At 45.6% G+C, this 16343-nt stretch overlaps 1 protein-coding gene across 2 annotated transcripts; it reads left to right on the top strand.

Annotated features, from left to right (window-relative positions):
• Positions 1-4533: 4533 nt before the first annotated feature.
• IL1B (interleukin 1 beta) lies at positions 4534-11823 on the top strand. Of its 2 annotated transcripts, none has more exons than XM_037038733.1 (7): positions 4534-4592; positions 5008-5072; positions 5603-5654; positions 6980-7184; positions 8868-9026; positions 10248-10378; positions 11063-11823. In XM_037038733.1, exons 2-7 carry the CDS (start codon positions 5026-5028, stop codon positions 11273-11275), a joined length of 807 nt encoding a protein of 268 aa, XP_036894628.1. In that variant the 5' UTR covers positions 4534-4592; positions 5008-5025; the 3' UTR covers positions 11276-11823. The 2 variants fall into 2 exon arrangements, with proteins under 2 accessions (XP_036894628.1, XP_036894637.1); XM_037038742.1 differs by having other exon boundaries at positions 4543-4595; positions 5011-5072.
• Positions 11824-16343: the final 4520 nt, after the last annotated feature.

Below are 16343 nucleotides of genomic sequence, written 5' to 3'. Positions count from 1 at the left end.
GCCTGTGGCCAACTCTCACGACATCACATGAGAAGAGATGCGAGTATGAGGGCCTGGCATTCCCCGCACCCCCACCCCTGGGGCTTTCTTTGCTGGATCTAAAGGAAGGACAGGTTTCACTGGCCTCTCAGAGTTGGAGAAGCCACTGGAGACGATACACCTCACCAGACTCAGCCACCTGCTCATGTAGCTAAGCCCTTCTTGAGGACCTGGGTCCAAGAGGGAGTGGCAGGCCCAAGGAGACGATGCTGTACAACAAGGAAGAGCAGAAAACTCAAAACTAAAAATCCAGTTGTCCAATCCCAAATAAACCTCAAAGCAGAGGGCAAAGGAGAGATGCATCCATGGAGACGAATATGGTTGCATAGGACATTCATACTTTCAGGTACCAGGGAGACCCACAGGAATTATGGAAGGGAAGGCAGAACCATGCTAGGAAGTCAATGCCAAGGATCAGCTGGGACCTGGGGGAAATGATAGGGACAGCCATGGCTTAGTTCTGTTCTGCACAAGAAAAGGAACACTAAGGAATGGCTCACAGCAGACAGCAGACATTACTACATTCACCCCTGATAATATAAGAAACTAGCTGTGATTATCTGCTTGTCTTCTTGTTTAAAGTGATTGAAGACCATTTGGGTGATGCTAATCTCAGGAAGAGAGGGCAGAAGCCCACAATCAGACATGAGATAGTACTATGACACTTGCTGCTCTGAATAAATGCCAGTCTCCTTTCTTGGAAGAATGACCTGCCAGGGTAGAGGGCAACTTGCAGCTGAGAAGGGTTCGGGTGACTAAGAACTGAAGAATTTCCCCAAATCTGGAGCTTCCCACAACATCCTGGCATGGCCCGCTTCTCACCTCTGCTGTTTTCATTTCCTGGGGCCTGAGTCGCTATCCACATTACCATCACTCTCCCAGCTGCCCACCCCAGGGCCACGATCTGTGCTCTCTGTGGTCTGAGTGGACTCCTTGGAGAGACACAGATTAATGCATGTATTGTGCAATCTGCTTGCGTGACACAAGATGTTTCACTTCCTTAGAGGGACAGGATGCTGCCAGGTTTTGAGCGCACGGCCGGGATGAGACATGTAGAGACTACTGTAGGCAACTACGTCAAGGGGCATTGCCCCACGGCGCCAAAATTTCCCTTGAGCAGAAAGAGTGAGACTCATACACCTTGGATACCAAGAGATGGAGAAGTAGATTCCAAATTCCTACTTCCATCTCGCACCCTAGGAAAGGAATGGGTTTGCACAGGGCTCCATTCCCCGGCATACCTCCTTCCCTGTCACTGGCTTTCATCCCGCCGTGGGCTTCTAATCACACCTACAGACTGAGACTATCTCGTGTTCTCTGTCAGCAGAGCCACAGAGCTAGCAGACTAGCAGGTCCTGCTGATCCCAACATAAAAACTCTGAGGAAGCGGGTAGTTCCATGACCGAGGCTTGGGGACCAGTGGTTGTTTTGCAGAGTGGATGCTGTGGAGGCAGAACAGAGGAGTCACCCGGCTCCCTAGGCAAAGCCTCTGGGACGTCTGCAGAACCCAGGCACCCAATTTTATGAGGGCTTAGAGCTGGGAACAGGCCAGTGCTTACCAAACTCACAAGAAATTGATACATTAAATAGGATGCAGCTTCCAGATTCCCTTGGAACTTACAAAAGATAGAACTCTCATGTCTGCCTTCTATTTTTTAAAATATTTTTATTGATTATGCTATCACAGTTTTCCCAATTTTCCCCCTTTCTCCCCCCTCTGCCCTGCCCCCCAATACTCCAGCATCCCCCCTTAGTTCATGCGCATGGGTTGTACATATAAGTTCTTTGAGTTCTCTGTTTCCTATACCATTTTGATCTCTCCCATCTACTTTATGCCTGTTAATTATGCTTCTTCTTCCCTGTACCTTTCCCCCCCATTCCTCCCTTTCCTCTCCCCACTGAAATCCCTCCGCGTGATCTCCATTTCTTTTATTCTATTCCTATTCTAGTTGTTTGCTTAATTTTTGTTTTCATTGTTTTTCTTTTCTTTTCAGTTCATTGTTGTGAGTTTGCTGTCATTATACTCTTTATATTTTTGGTCTTCTATTTCTTAGGAAAGTCCCTTTAACGTACTATATAATAAGAGCGTGGTGATGATGAACTCCTTGAACTTGACCTTATCTTGGAAGCACTTTATCTGTCCTTCCATTCTAAATGAAAGCTTTGCTGTACAGAGCAATCTTGGATGTAGGTCCTTGCCTTTCATGACTAGGAATACTTCTTTCCAGCCCCTTCTTGCCTGCAAGACCTGCTGATTTTCTTTTGAGAAATCAGCCCTGTGGGAACTCCTTTGTAGATAACTGTCTCCTTTTCTCTTCCTGTTTTTAGGATTTTCTCTTTATCTTTAATCTTCGGTAATTTAATGATGATGTGCCTTGGTGTGTACCTCTTTGGGTCCAGCTTCTTTGGGATTCGCTGGGTTTCCTAGAAGTTTATTTTCTTTGCCAGATTGAGGAAGATTTTCTTCATTTGAATAAGTTTTCAACTTCTTGCTGTTGTTCTTCTCCTTCCCGAACCCCTATGATTTGGATATTGGAATGTTTCAGGTGGTCCCAGAGGTTTGTAAGACTCTCTTCACTTTTTTGAATTCCTATTTCTTCATTTTGTTTTGGCTGGATGCTTATTTTTTCCTTTTGTTCCAAATCATTGCTGTGAGTCCTGGTTTCCTTCCCATCATCACTGTTGGTTCCCTGAATATTTTGCTTTATTTTATTTTGGGTATCTTTCATTTGTTTTTTTCATCTTTTGAGCAAGCTCAATCAGATCTGTGGGCATTTTGATTACCAGGGCTTTAAATTCTCCATCAAATAGGTTGTCTGTCTTCTCATCCTTTGGTTCTCCTTCTGAAGTTTTGCTCTGTTCTTTCCTTTGGGCCCTATTTCTTTGTCTTGCCGCAGCTGATAAGTTGTAAGGAGGTAGGGCCGTAGGTGTTCACTCAGCAGTGCAACTCTCTTTGCTGTGCGACTGCCTGTGGGGGAGGGGCTGGAGGGGCAACAGTACGACTCACCTGCTTGGCTCTAGCCCACTTTTCAACAGACTCTCATGTGAGACTGGGAGTTTCTCCCACCGTGGCAACCACCATAGCCCACTGTCAACTCTGAGTCTCAGTTTCCCCTTAATTCACCCCCACCCAAGCAGCCTACTGCTGAGCCACATCTAGCCCACCAGGTCTGTGGTCTTGCTGCCGTTTTTCTCAGTCGGCCAGCCGCAAGGTCCACTGCCTTACCAGTCTGGTTGTTCTGATTGATTTTTTCTTTAATTCCTTGGTTGTCGGAGTTCCATGCGGTCTGATTTTTCTGGCGCTTCTGGTTGTTTATGGATTTTAGATTGGTCGTTATCCTCCTTTTGGTCGTGCAAGTAAGCAAACAGTTTCTACCTGCGCCTCCATCTTGGCCAGAACTCCTCTGCCTTCCTGATATCAAGGCACTAGGAGCCACACTAAGAATCACAAGGCTCTTGGTGAGCAAGCCCACTGGGCTGGGCTTGCCCCACAGTAGAATCTGTTTCTCCCCTCCCTGTAAAAGTCAGAGGCTCCCTCCAACGGACAGTGCAGAGCCAGCACAGCAGCTGGCACACAGTAGGCACACACTTATTTGAGTGAACACACTGTCAAATCCCTGCCCACCCACTCAGGCAGCAAACACTTACTGCCTGAGTCTGTATGTCAGGCATCCAGGCAGACCCAGCTTTAAAAGAGTTCGCAGCCTCCTATGGGAACCAGATAGGTGAGTAAGGTTTCAATTCAGTGCTACAGTAAGCGTGAAAATACAGACGTGCCAATGAGCGTAGGGAAGGCCCCTTTTCTAGACTCCATGCACCGGTTATGAACCAGCTGCTCATTCATATTCTGAAATGTGAGGGCTGTCCTGAGGCAGGCACCCCACGGTAGCTGGGTTAAACAAAGTCCGGTGCATTTCTGTACACAAACAACAAAACAGCTGAAGGAGAAATGAAGAAAACAACCCCATTTACAATAGCATCAAAACCAATAAACTACTTAGGAATAAACTTAACCATGAGTGTGAAAGACCTGTACCCTGAAAACTCTAAGACATTGATGAAAGAACTAGAAAAGACACAAAGAAATGGGGAAATATTCCATGTTCATGGATTGGAAGAATTAATATTGTTAAAATGTTCATTCTACCCAAAGCAGTCTACAGATTCATTGCAATACCTACCAAAATTCCAAACAATACATCTCTAACCTAGGAAAACCCCACATCAGCAGCGACATAATCTGCATAGTGGTTGCGGGAGACAAGGCTCATTTGCATGATGACACATGTGCACGGCGGGTCTTGCACTGCCACCTGCACTTCCATGGACGGGGAATTAGTTTAGTTTACCTTCTCCCAGAAGTCACCATCCATCCTCTTTTTTTAAACTTGATTGTGACACTAGTTAACCAAAGGGGAAATTTCTCATCTTCCCACTTCTGCTTTTGAAGACCATAAAAATGTGAGGAAGAGACTGGAGGACAGTACCCGTTCCCCTCCGAGGCACAACAAGCTATTCTGGAGCTCCGTCCTCTGCAGCCGGTCTTCATCGCTTGGGTATGGCTAACTCTTTTTTATGACCAGACTCTACCTCTCTCTGTCACCTTCTCTCCTTCTCTCTCTTCCGGCCTGGTGGCTGGGCTTTTTGCACAAATGCGAGGTGTACCACTGTGCTATGACTTGTGAAACACTCTGGGAATGCATACTGCTTGCAGCAGCTGACACCTGAGAAGTCAGTGTCAAAGGCCCCGCTCCAGATCTCCTAACAGATGCACACCTGATTTGGGTCTGGTTTAGCAAATGTTTCTCTCCGGACCCAAAGGGTGGCTCTTTCAGGTACTGGTTTATTCATTCAAAGATCATGTCTTCACGTGCTGGCCACATACTAGGTACTGAGGGAAACTCACCTATGGAGGCAGCCCTTGTGGGGCCTGCATGGCAAGGGGCCACTCACGTCTTCCTCTTTGCACAGGTTTCTGAAGCAGCCATGGCAGCAGTACCTGAACTCGCCAGTGAAATGATGGCTTGCTACAGGTCAGTGGGGAGACGAGACCAGTGACGGGAACAGGGCACCCCTTCCATCAGCGAAGTGCTGCCTGTGTGTGGAGGCCGGATTTGTCCCCTAAACTGCACCGTTCTGTGGAAAGCGGGGTTCCAAGTTTACCTGGTCTAAATGCTGATTTCCAACAAGAAGTCGGGCCTTGGGAACCCCAGGCATGCCGAGGCTGCTGCGGGAGCTCCCTGCACATGGCAAGCGGGAAGAGAGGATGCCACGGGGAGAGCTCAGGGGACCCCTTGGCAAAGTTTGACTTCAGCAAGAGGCAAAGCTCAGATTTTAACTGGGCTGTATATTAGGTCCCAGGATCCCCCATGGAACCCACCGTACTCTGCCTGCCCCGCCTCCTGGGGGTTCCATGCATACCCCCAGAGAACTTGCCAGCTTCTAGAAGCTTTAAGGGACCTGCTGCTTGTTGTTTCTTATTAAGAATGAAGATTGCTTTCAGGAAGAAAAAGTAAACTTGTCTAGGAGACATAATTGATTAGCGTCTCTGTTTTTATTACAGTGACAATGAGAATGACCTGTTCTTTGAGGCTGATGGCCCCCAACAGACTAAGGTGAGACCATGAGCTTAGCATCCAACCCATGGAGGGGCTTTGACCTGGGAAAGGCTTGAGGAACAGGGTTCTCAGCCACCTCGATCCTGTGGTACTTTGTGATGGAACGACTTTCATGCTTTCCAGTAAGACAGGCTATGCTGCGTGCTGACCTGGCCACTGTGCAGCGCCCACGCCACACAGTCACTTGCAGAGGGTGAGGGGGTGAGGAGGTTCGCTGTGTCGTGCCAGAAAGGCAGGCAAGGTTTCAGTGCAGATTCGATTCTCCGTTTAGGAAAGGGTCTCAGCCTACATAACTCCTTGGGCCGAGTCCTGAGACCCAGAGCAGATGACCTTAACGTGTCTGCCCACACTGATGAAATCGTTTTTCGCTCCCTGGGGTAGAGTTCACGACAACAAAATGTAGATAATGTAAATAAAAAGATGAATTGGCAGTTGAAAGAGTATCACTCACTTGCTATTTAACCTTGGACAAGTCATTCCACCCATTTGGACCTCACAGGAAATGTTTTAAAACCAGCATTAATTGGTTTAGTCCCGCCTGGGTGGGCGTGGCTTCTCGGTCTGGCCCTTTGCCTCTGCCAGCAGCGTGGCTTCTCGGTCTGGCCCTTTGCCTCTGCCAGCAGCTCTGCGCCTCTGGGCCCTCTGCCCCGAAGCCTCTGCTCTGGGCAGGAGCCTGCCTCACAGTCAGCCTTCCCCTGTGCCGTTAGAGGTCTCTTTAACTATCCCTGAAGCTTCTAAACCATGCTCATGCCTTAGGGCAACTTCAGATAAGCCTTAATAAAAGAAAAGAAAAGAAAAGAAACACAGTTTCTCTGAATAACAGCAAAGTGGGAACATACTTCAGAAATAGTAACCACTTTTAACATACTTGCAGAAAGCTTATGAAACAGTGTTGGTGGGGGGAAGAACTTGTTCAGAATAGTAAAAACTTGTTGAATGAGCACAGATGTATACAAAACATTATGATCATCACTGACGAAAAAATTAAACGCATAGTTTAGAGCACTAGGGATACAAACAGGTATAACGTGTGAGGAGGTAAGAAGTTTGCGGTGAGTAGAGCAGGTGTAAAAAGAGACATAAGGTACAAACGGGATTTGTTCTAAAACAATACCCTGTCAGGCATCGGAAAGCCCACATCTGGCCTCTAACCTGCCACGTGTCCTGGGGGAGGGCACTTAATCTCTCTGGTTTTCAGAGAGTTGAGAGTTTACCCTTAGAGGTTCTGTTACCTCTAAGGCCCCTTCTGCCTCTCTGATGACAAAAAGGAAGTTTTCTGGCCCAGCCACCTTAACACGCTCACTTCCTTGGTCTTTCCACAGTGCTCTTTTCAAAACCTGGACCTCAGCTCTCTGGGAGACGAGAGCATCCAGCTGAAGGTCTCCCATCAGCTCTACAACTCGAGTTTCAGGCGGGTCGCGTCGGTCATGGTTGCAGTGGAGAAGCTGAGGAAAGTGCCCATTGTCTGCTCACAGGACTTCCAGGATGACGACCTCAGGAGCCTCTTCTTCTTCATCTTTAAAGAAGGTACTTAATGAGAGCTAAGGGCAGACAGGAGCGCTCTGCTCATTCCCTTCTCAGCATCCATAATGCAACAGTCAATTAAACTCCTCTAAACCTGAAACCCTCGTGAAGAATAGGGATGACGTAGACTCAGCGAGCTCAGGGGGCCAGGTGGCAGGTCTGAGACCCTTGGTAGCCCATAGTAACCACCAAGTTCAGTCTGACCACAAAATGCTAACTGGGCAGCTCATGGCGGTTGTCAAGTCCCAGGACGGCAGCTTCCTTAGCAAGGTCACTCGTTGCCTCAAGGAGCCCTGTCCAAGGTTCTTATGCTTCTAGGAGAACACACTTTTGAAATGTCAGGGTAGTGTTCTTTCCCTACTCCTCGGAGGCACAACTGCAGGCACCAAAGCAGGAGACCACTGAATCCCTCATTCTCATCTTACCCCCACACACCATCTCTATGTAAATGTTAAGTGTTCATTATCCTGTACTCACCAGTGTGAAAGAAGTATGTGCCTCTTGTACAGACTTGCCCTCCCTTCCTCTCTCCCTCTCCCTACACCTCCTTCACCACCCCTCCCTAATGGTCTGCAGGAAACTGAGAATAGAAGCCAAACCAGGATAAACCAGGAAAACCAGAAATACTGGCAGCTCCCTTTAGGGAAAAGCCAGTGCAGATGAGGGGAACCAGCAATTGTACACATTCCTTGGACTAAAACAGAATTAAGGAATCTAACTAAAGATTTACTTGATCTTCTCCAAGACCCTGATGGGTTCCCGAAGAAATGTGATTTAATTAATAGAATGTATAAAACTAACAATTTGGCTGATCAATTATCTAAAACTATCCCCCCAAAAGAAAAAGATAAAGCTACTGAAGTTATGGATTTACAGCTCCAGCAATTAAGCAATCAGGTCAGACCTCACCAAAAGCTTTCTTGACGGAGGGAAAGAGGAGTCTGTTTTTATGGTAAAAAGCCAGGTCATCATAGGAAGGATTGTAGAAAACTGAAATTGGATTCAGGAAAAGAAGAGGTCGTGTAGGGTTGCCCTGAGGATTCTGAGGGGGCCTTTCCCCTTCTCACCAAGACTTCAGGATAAGGTTGAAATTACCATAAAAGGGAAAACTATGAAGGCCCTTTGATTCTAATGCATAAAATAAACTACAAAACTGTCATTCTCTGGAGCATTTTCTCAATCTGTTAAGATCTTGCTTCTGGGCATGTTCTCAAATTCTTGTTTCAGATAAACTCTTAGAAAGCTTTCTATAGACTTAAACATTGTTTCATTAATATCCTTTAAAATACGAGGTCCATCAATGACAAGAAAGCAGAGAAGACCTAGAAACCAAATTGAACATCCCTTTAGTTGACACTATTCTCAAAATATCTTGATTACTACTCAGATTTGCAAACCACTCTCTCATTCTCAGAGTGCCTCCTCTCCTGTGATCTCTTCGTGGGGCCAGTGTCATCGAACTGCTGTTTTGTAGAAGTCCCTCTACTGTTTGTCCATAGCAAGCAATAGCACTGAAGCTTGAGCCCATGTCTGATGGTGCCCCGTCCACTGTTCTTACCCGCCCCAGCTTCCTCCCCACCACATTGCAATGTCTTGAGATGTGCATGTCCTCCAACAAGCCAAATCCCCATCATTGGTCCTGCCCGTCTCATTTTCTACCTAACCAATGCGTGCTCCACGTTTCAGAACCCATCGACAGCATGTGGGATGACACTTACGAGTGCGATGCACTCCTACAATCGCTGAACTGCAGACTCCGTGACATAAACCAAAAAGCCCTGGTGCTGTCTGGACCGCATGAGCTGCAGGCTCTTCACCTCACTAGACAGAATATGAACCAAGGAGGTGAGTGGGAAGTCTTGACTCTTCTCTTGGCATCCTGGCAGCTTGATTATCCTCCACATTTGCAGCAATGCAGAACATTAAAGCAAATTATCAACATCAGTGGGGAGGAAATATGTTATAAAAAATAGGTAGCTTTTTGTTTGAGTCGCAGCAATGACATCAGGTTGATTCCTTTAGCACATTCACTTTTTGGCAAGAGATGTAACTGAGAAATTAGACTGCTCGAACATACCCAGGACCAAGTCCAGACAAGTCATTTAATGACAGCACAATGTCAGTGCTTCCGTTAGAAAGGGGTCATTTGATGGATGTGACCTAAATGCCTGTGGGTTTTTTTTCTTGTTGTTGAGTTTGAAAGTAGAATGGTGAAGAGATAATGTGTCTGTCCCCATTCCTGGCCCTGCCCCTGAGCCCTGAGCATCCTTCCCGCCCAACACCAGATGAGTCCTTATAGGGAAATTTCACTGACAAGCAGGAACTTTTATCTCTCTGCTGTAACTGGCAAGTCTTCCAAGTCTGGGGAGCCCATTAGTTGTGGGAGCTGCCTGGAACCTTGCCACTGTGGCTGAACCCTGTGTGCATGGGTGCAGCCAAGGGAGCAGCCGAAACGAACAGTCTGTTCTCCTCCAGGACTGCTGACCTTAGAGAGAGACATTCTTGGGGGAAGCTTCCTGCTCTCAGCCAGGACAGGATGATCCTGTATCTTAAGACCTGGGTTATACGCATGACCTTGGGGCCTCCAACTGAGATAGCCGTGACTAAGGAAGATTACAATGAGTGTCTGTCTTTGCCAACGCTTTTCATAGCTGAGCCTCTCCTCACCTAAGTTCTTTCCACTTGCTGTTTCACATTCTTGAAATAGATCTGTGCTGAGCAGATTTAGGGAGCCTAGTTTGACCTCTTTCCTGGTCTTTCCTATCAATCAAACCGCTCTGTTCATGAGGATGCATCACCGGCCAGTGACAAGATGGCTTCCCTCCTTCCTTCAGTTTTTAAAAATTAGCCCCTAATTCTTCACAGCCACTGTGATGAGGCTCTGTGAAGCTCTCAGACCTTCTCTGGGAAAGGCTGGAATCAACCAACTGACCCTGCTACAGTCTGTGAGAATCTGTGGGGTGGTTCCCACAGAGGAGGCCCAACTGTATGAGTCCAGAGCTCAGGGTTGGGCCAAGCCTGCACTGCTGTGCTTCCCTGACCGCAAGACCCCTCTTCTTTCTCCAGTGGTGTTCTGCATGAAATTTGTGCCAGGAGAAGAAAATAATGACAAGATTCCTGTGGCCTTGGGCATCAAGGAAAAAGACCTGTACCTCTCTTGCACGATGAAGGACGGGAAGCCCACCCTGCAACTGGAGGTGAGTGAGTTCCAGTGGCCAAAGTGCCTCTCAGCTCTTCTGAAGCACCCCTACCCCATCACTGACTTCCAAGACAACCACCTTCTCCACCCCCAGAAAACCTGAGAGCAGGTCCACTTGATAATTTTACAGAAATATAAATGCATTTAATGTAATTACTAAATGCATGCAACATTCACTGCTACTGCAGAAAATTGCCTCATTTCGCTGTTCTTATTATGCCCTGTCACTCTTACCCAGCAGATTATGCAGTTCTAGGGTTGCCCCATTTGACAGATGACACTTGGGAAAATTAATCAAGCCAAGAGACCTGTCACCTGTTGTTGTCTCCATTCCACTCCCCAAATCACAATCCCTTCCACCCTCCAGTTTTCCCAGCAAAAGCTTCATTTCCAAGTTAAAGTCATTCTAGCTAAGCACCTAAAAATAAAAAATACAACAAAAGTCACTTTTTAAAAAAATGCCCACCTCTCATTATGCTCCCTACCATTTAACACTCAGTTTCAGAAAAGGCTACCAGCTCCTTCAGTCACCACATGGGAAGTCGGGGTCACAAAGATAACTCAGGACTCTGGCTCTTGGTTGTGGTTCTTTGGTTTCCTCTCTAACTGACCCATAGAACAACTTTCTCAGAGTGTCTTTGTTCTTTTCCTCACAAATTTCTTAACTTCTGTTTTGCTGCAGACATTAGATCCCACAGCTCAGTCAAAGAAGAAGATGGAAAAGCGATTTGTCTTCAACAAGACAGAAATGATGGGCAAAGTAGAATTTGAGTCTGCCCTGTATCCCAGCTGGTACATCAGCACCTCGCAAGCAGAACAGATGCCCGTCTTCCTAGGAAATGTTAGAGGGGGTCAGGATATAACTGACTTCACCTTGGAAATCCTGTCTTCTTGAAGAGAACTGCGCCCAGAGTCCCACATGTGCTACATAACCCCAAGGGCTTCAGAAAAGGGAAAAAATGGTTTGAACATGGCAGTGGGCTGCACTTCACTGTTGTCTAGTCAGTGCCCTGCTGCCTTCCCTACACTAATACTAAGGAAACCACCAGCCAGGAGGAGCAGCCCCCTCCTCCCGGGGCAAATCAGACCCTTGTACTGAGCCAGGCCTCTCCCACCCTCTGCTCCCAAAAGCCAACCTGACAGAAACCCCTGTATGTGGAAACCCTCTGTCCTTTGTACCTGGCTTCTGATGAGCAACCACTTAAATTATCTATTTATTTATTTATTGATGGGTTTGTCTATTTAATTTAGTTCAAGAGGGCCAAGAAGCAGCAGTTTCTGTGAGAGTTCAGTCTTCAATAACTAAGGAACTAGTTTGATTTGGATGACTGTGCTATCTTAATATCAAGTTCTTTCACCAGGCTGAATAAGCTCGGATTATTTCAATAGAAATATTTGTGAATGAGAAAGTAAGATCACACTGCTTCAATAATTCTTAAATAAACTTCAGTGAAAAAGAAACTTGTTTCCATGTGGTGATTGACTACTCTTGGGTCTGATGCAGAGGAAGGAAGATGAACGGAGCCAGGAGAGCCTGGCTAGAGAGACGGCAGCCCACTCCTCACTGAGTGCTGCCAAGTCCCTGGGAACATGCCGGCCCAGCAGAGCCTCCTCCCACCCATCCCCTTCATTCCTGTTTTTCATCAAAATGGCATTCAGGGCAAACAAGATCTGAAAACAGGATCAGTTGAAGTGTTACAGCAACGGAGGGTCGTGGGAATGGCTACCTGACCACAATTTCTCTATTCATTTATTCAAAAACATTTATTAAGAAAAGACTACATCCCAAGGGCTGGGAGCATGGAAACAAGAAAGGTAAGGCGTTACTACTTAGACAGAAGAGGCAGGGATAAACAAGCAAAATAAAGGCAACATGGCAAGTAGAAAAGGAAAAAAAATGTCACTTGAGGTGGAGGGACCACTGTGAACAGAGGCGAGGGGTGTGAGAATGAATGATGCCAGAGCAAACCTCGGGACTGCGGAAGTCACCGGAAGCAAGGTCAAAGCACTAAAACAACCCAGGGGGAAAGCTGTTGCACCTTGTATCTGAGACAAAGAAAGAATTTGCTTAGTGTTTACAAAGAGTCCCCTCAAAACATTAGGAAAAAAGAACAAGAACAAAAGTTTAATGAAATAAACAAAAAACAATAAAAATATTTTAATAGACTGTCAACACAAAAGAAAATACTATTAGATCTTGGACAACATTAAAAGACATCCAACATTACTTATAATCAGATAAATTAAGAGCTTGAGTACCAATGATCTACCAGATTACAAATAGAAGTTTAACAACAACACGCCCTGTTGGCAAAATTGCGGGAAGATTTCCACTCTTAAACATTAGAGGTGGGAGCATAAATTGGTATAACTTTAATGGAGGAAAATTTTATAATAACTATGAAAATTATAAATGCATATCCCCTTTGGCCCAGCAATTTCACTGCTGGGAATTTATCCTACAAATGGGTCTACACCTTTGTGAAATGACACATGATTGGAATTATTCATTGCACATTACTTGCAATAGCAAAAAATTGGAAATATTCCAATTGTCTATCAACACTTGCTGAAGGACACTGTCTAAAAGTATGAGCTGTGGCTGATGTCTGGCCACTCCCTTCCAGGTCCTGAGCCAGGTCTCACAGGCTGTTTGAAGGGGTCAATGCTTCTTCTTCTCTGCAGGCCTTCACCTCTACCCCCTGCACCTGAACCCCATCAACCCACAGAGTCAAAAAAGTTATGAAGTCCTTCATCCCCCACGAGCAGGAAGTGAGGGCTGAGCACTCCCAGCTGCTGCCTGAGCATCCCAATATGTTGCCACACCCAACCTGGAGAAGAGCCTGGCCAGAAGAGGGGCCACCTGGGGCCATGCAGTTTGAGTGTGGCCACCTGCAATGGTGCTGTGTTCATTGGACTAGATGAATGCCAGGAGTGACTCAGCTGATGTCAGTGTGTCAGGTGACAGCAGTGACAACAACAAATTGAGCTCTGCTGCTGGGGAGAATATGGGGAGAAGGTTGGAGTGGGAGACATGGGTTCATTCTTACTTCTGACCTCTTTTCCTCCTCTGTAATAATGCTAGGTGGGGGTGGGGTCAGGTGATTAGGTCTAGTACTTGTGATTCAGTTCCTCATCAATGATAAGAAAGTAACTAATAGGGTAATAGGATAATAGGATAGATAATAACTGGGTGGGTACAATGAGAGGTACTATTTTAAGTGAGGTGGTCAGGGAAGGAAGGCACTTGAGAATGTGGCTTGAGCAGAGCCCTGAATGTAGTTAGAGAAGATGCCAATTTTGCAAAGATCTGGGAAACAGGGTACCAAGAGGATGGAACTGCAAGACATAAAGGCTCCCGATCAGAAGTGGGCTTAGAATGAACGAGACATAGCAAGGAGACCAACACGGCTGAAGCAGAGTGGGCAAAGAAGAATGGGGCTAGAGAGGAGGACAGAGAAGCAGGAAAGAGCCAGGTCTCTGTGTAAGGAGTTTGGACTGAGTGTGTCATGCAAAGACACTGGAAAGTCTTACACATCAGAGGATGATCTCATATGTTTTATTATTCTTGCTGTAGTGTGAAGAATGGACCCTGGGGGCAGGAGGAGAAGGTATCAAGAGTGAAAGCAGAGAGAACAGTTAGGAGGCGGTGGCCACGGACTGCCCCGGAGACGTAGGTGTCTTGGATGAAGGTACTAGAAGAGAAGGTGGTGAAGGATGTATTCTGGGCACAGACACAACAGAAGTGGCTGCTGGAGTAAATGTGGGAGACGAGAGAGAGAGAGAAATTGAGGGACTCACAGGTAAGTGGGTACATGGGGGCATTTTATGAAAGTGGGGAACCTCAAAGAGAAGCAGGCATTGTGTAGGGGGTTTGGGGGGGAGAAAGTTGTGTTCTGGCCAAGTTATATTTGAGATACTTACTCAACATGCACAAACATATAAAATTTGAATGTCCCTTGAGATCAGACTCAGGATAGGGTCACATGCCATGGGTCACCTGAGACCACCTAACAAGAATTTGTAGCTAGAAAAGAGAGAATGGCACAAGACTAATCCCTGGGCATAGCAACATAGAGAAGCTGCAAGGAAGGAACAGAGCCCTCAAAGGACATTAAAGAGCAGTAACGATGAGATAAAAGAAAAACCGGAGGGGAAGAGAACAGCTGGAGAAAGGGGTGAAGGAGAAGTGGTCCACCAGGCCCAATGGTGCCAAGAGGTTGAGTGTACCCGGCCACTAGGTCCTGTGAGAAAGAGGCTGTAGGTGGCCATAACAAAAGGGAGGGCAGCGCTTGAGGACAAAAGCCTTCCTGGAATGTGTTGAGGGGAAAATGAAAGAAGAGGAAGTGGAGCCATCGACTACAGACAAAACTCTTTTGAGTAGTTTCACTGTGAAATAAAAGTGGGTACAAAAAGGGATCAAGAAAACAGAGAAATGCTATGGTACCTGGAGGGGGCTCTAGGATCAAAGGAGGGTATTTATGTTTAAATGATGTTTTTATAGCACATCAGTAGGTTCATATGAACTATTTAGTAGGTGGGAGAAAGAATGCAGAAGAGAAAAGGGAGGATTACTGGAGCCAAGCCTTGAGTAACCGATGGGGGAGGTGATGCAGTTCAGTGCAGATGCAAGACGGTTAGTAATTCTTGAAGTAGATATACGAGGCAGCTCTTTCTTGACTGCTCCTGCCTGAATGAAATAGCACCTACGGTACACTCAACGTTAGGCTGCTACTCCCGCAGACTAGTTCTCTCCAGGGTCCATAAGCTGGGTCATTCTCACTCTCAGACTAGACAGGCTAAGCTGCCCCTGGCACTGGCAAGTTCTCTTGGAGTAATCTTCTGCCAAACTCCACACGTTGTTGCAGTGTATCTTCAACCTTTTTAAGGTCCTCCTGGCTTCTAGAAGAGTCTCAGCAGCAACTCCCATTACTAGTTATCATTACATGGTAGATGTGAGCAGTGGCCATTATAAATAGTAAATGCATAAGAATGCTGACATCTTAAATCATCCATTAATCATTATAATGAGTATAGAATTGTAACCATCAGCAAATATTGGAAAAATCAAGTAGTAAAAAAATTAGTTGAGTTCAGTAAATCAATGAAAGATAAGAGGCATGATTTTATGCATCAATCTGTAGTGGTTGATAGGTAAATCGAGAACAGTTAAGATAAAAATTGGGTAAGGATGCCATCTGAAAGATTTCCATGGGGCTTAGTTGTAAAACCAACTCAACAGCTAAAAAGCCTGGTCTTAATTAGTAGCCTGTCCACTGATTTAGTAGCCTGTCCACTGGTCAGCCTGTCCAGCTCAACAGCTAAAAAGCCTGGCCACTGATTTAGTAGCCTGTCTCCAACTCTTAGAATTGACTGTTACTCTATGGTTTGTGTCATGTTATCTGAGAAGAGACCAGTAACTCTGTCTCAGATTCTCAAGCCAGTAGCCCAAATCAAGTCCCTGAAGAACCTCAGGGTCAGAATCTTTGACCAAGGAGCCATCTGAGATGGTTAATTTGATCTGTGCCCTATTTTAAGTGGGTTTACAATACCAGCAAAGTATTTAAAGAGAAAAAAAACCAGAGTTGATGACATAAATAAAACCCAGAGCTTTAACACTTTCGTATTAAGTTTAGAAATAAGTTTTAAGATTCTCCTGACAATCTGTCTTTGTTATTTAATGTGTCTAAAACAGTTAAAGAAACCAAAATATTTTTTAAAATATGAAATATTAACTATATAATTTCAATTTGAAATGTGTAATTGATATTAGAGTTCCGAATTTAATTTGAAGGGTAGGAAACAATTTGGTTACATTTGTGAAAAGTGTTTAAATTTTCAAACTTTGATTTACTACATTTTTTCACTTGCTTTTTTGGAGTTATAGAAATTACCTAGGTGCTTACAAAAATTTTGCTCATTAGATTTTTAAGTCAGCCCTGGCAAATATTTGAAGTGTTTAC

Source organism: Sturnira hondurensis, unplaced genomic scaffold (genome assembly GCF_014824575.4).
Source record: "Sturnira hondurensis isolate 20B ecotype Veracruz unplaced genomic scaffold, ASM1482457v3 Scaffold0002039, whole genome shotgun sequence".
Taxonomy (NCBI): Eukaryota; Metazoa; Chordata; class Mammalia; order Chiroptera; family Phyllostomidae; genus Sturnira; species Sturnira hondurensis.
Note: the sequence above shows the minus strand (reverse complement) of the source record. Positions and strands in the feature narration are given on the sequence as shown.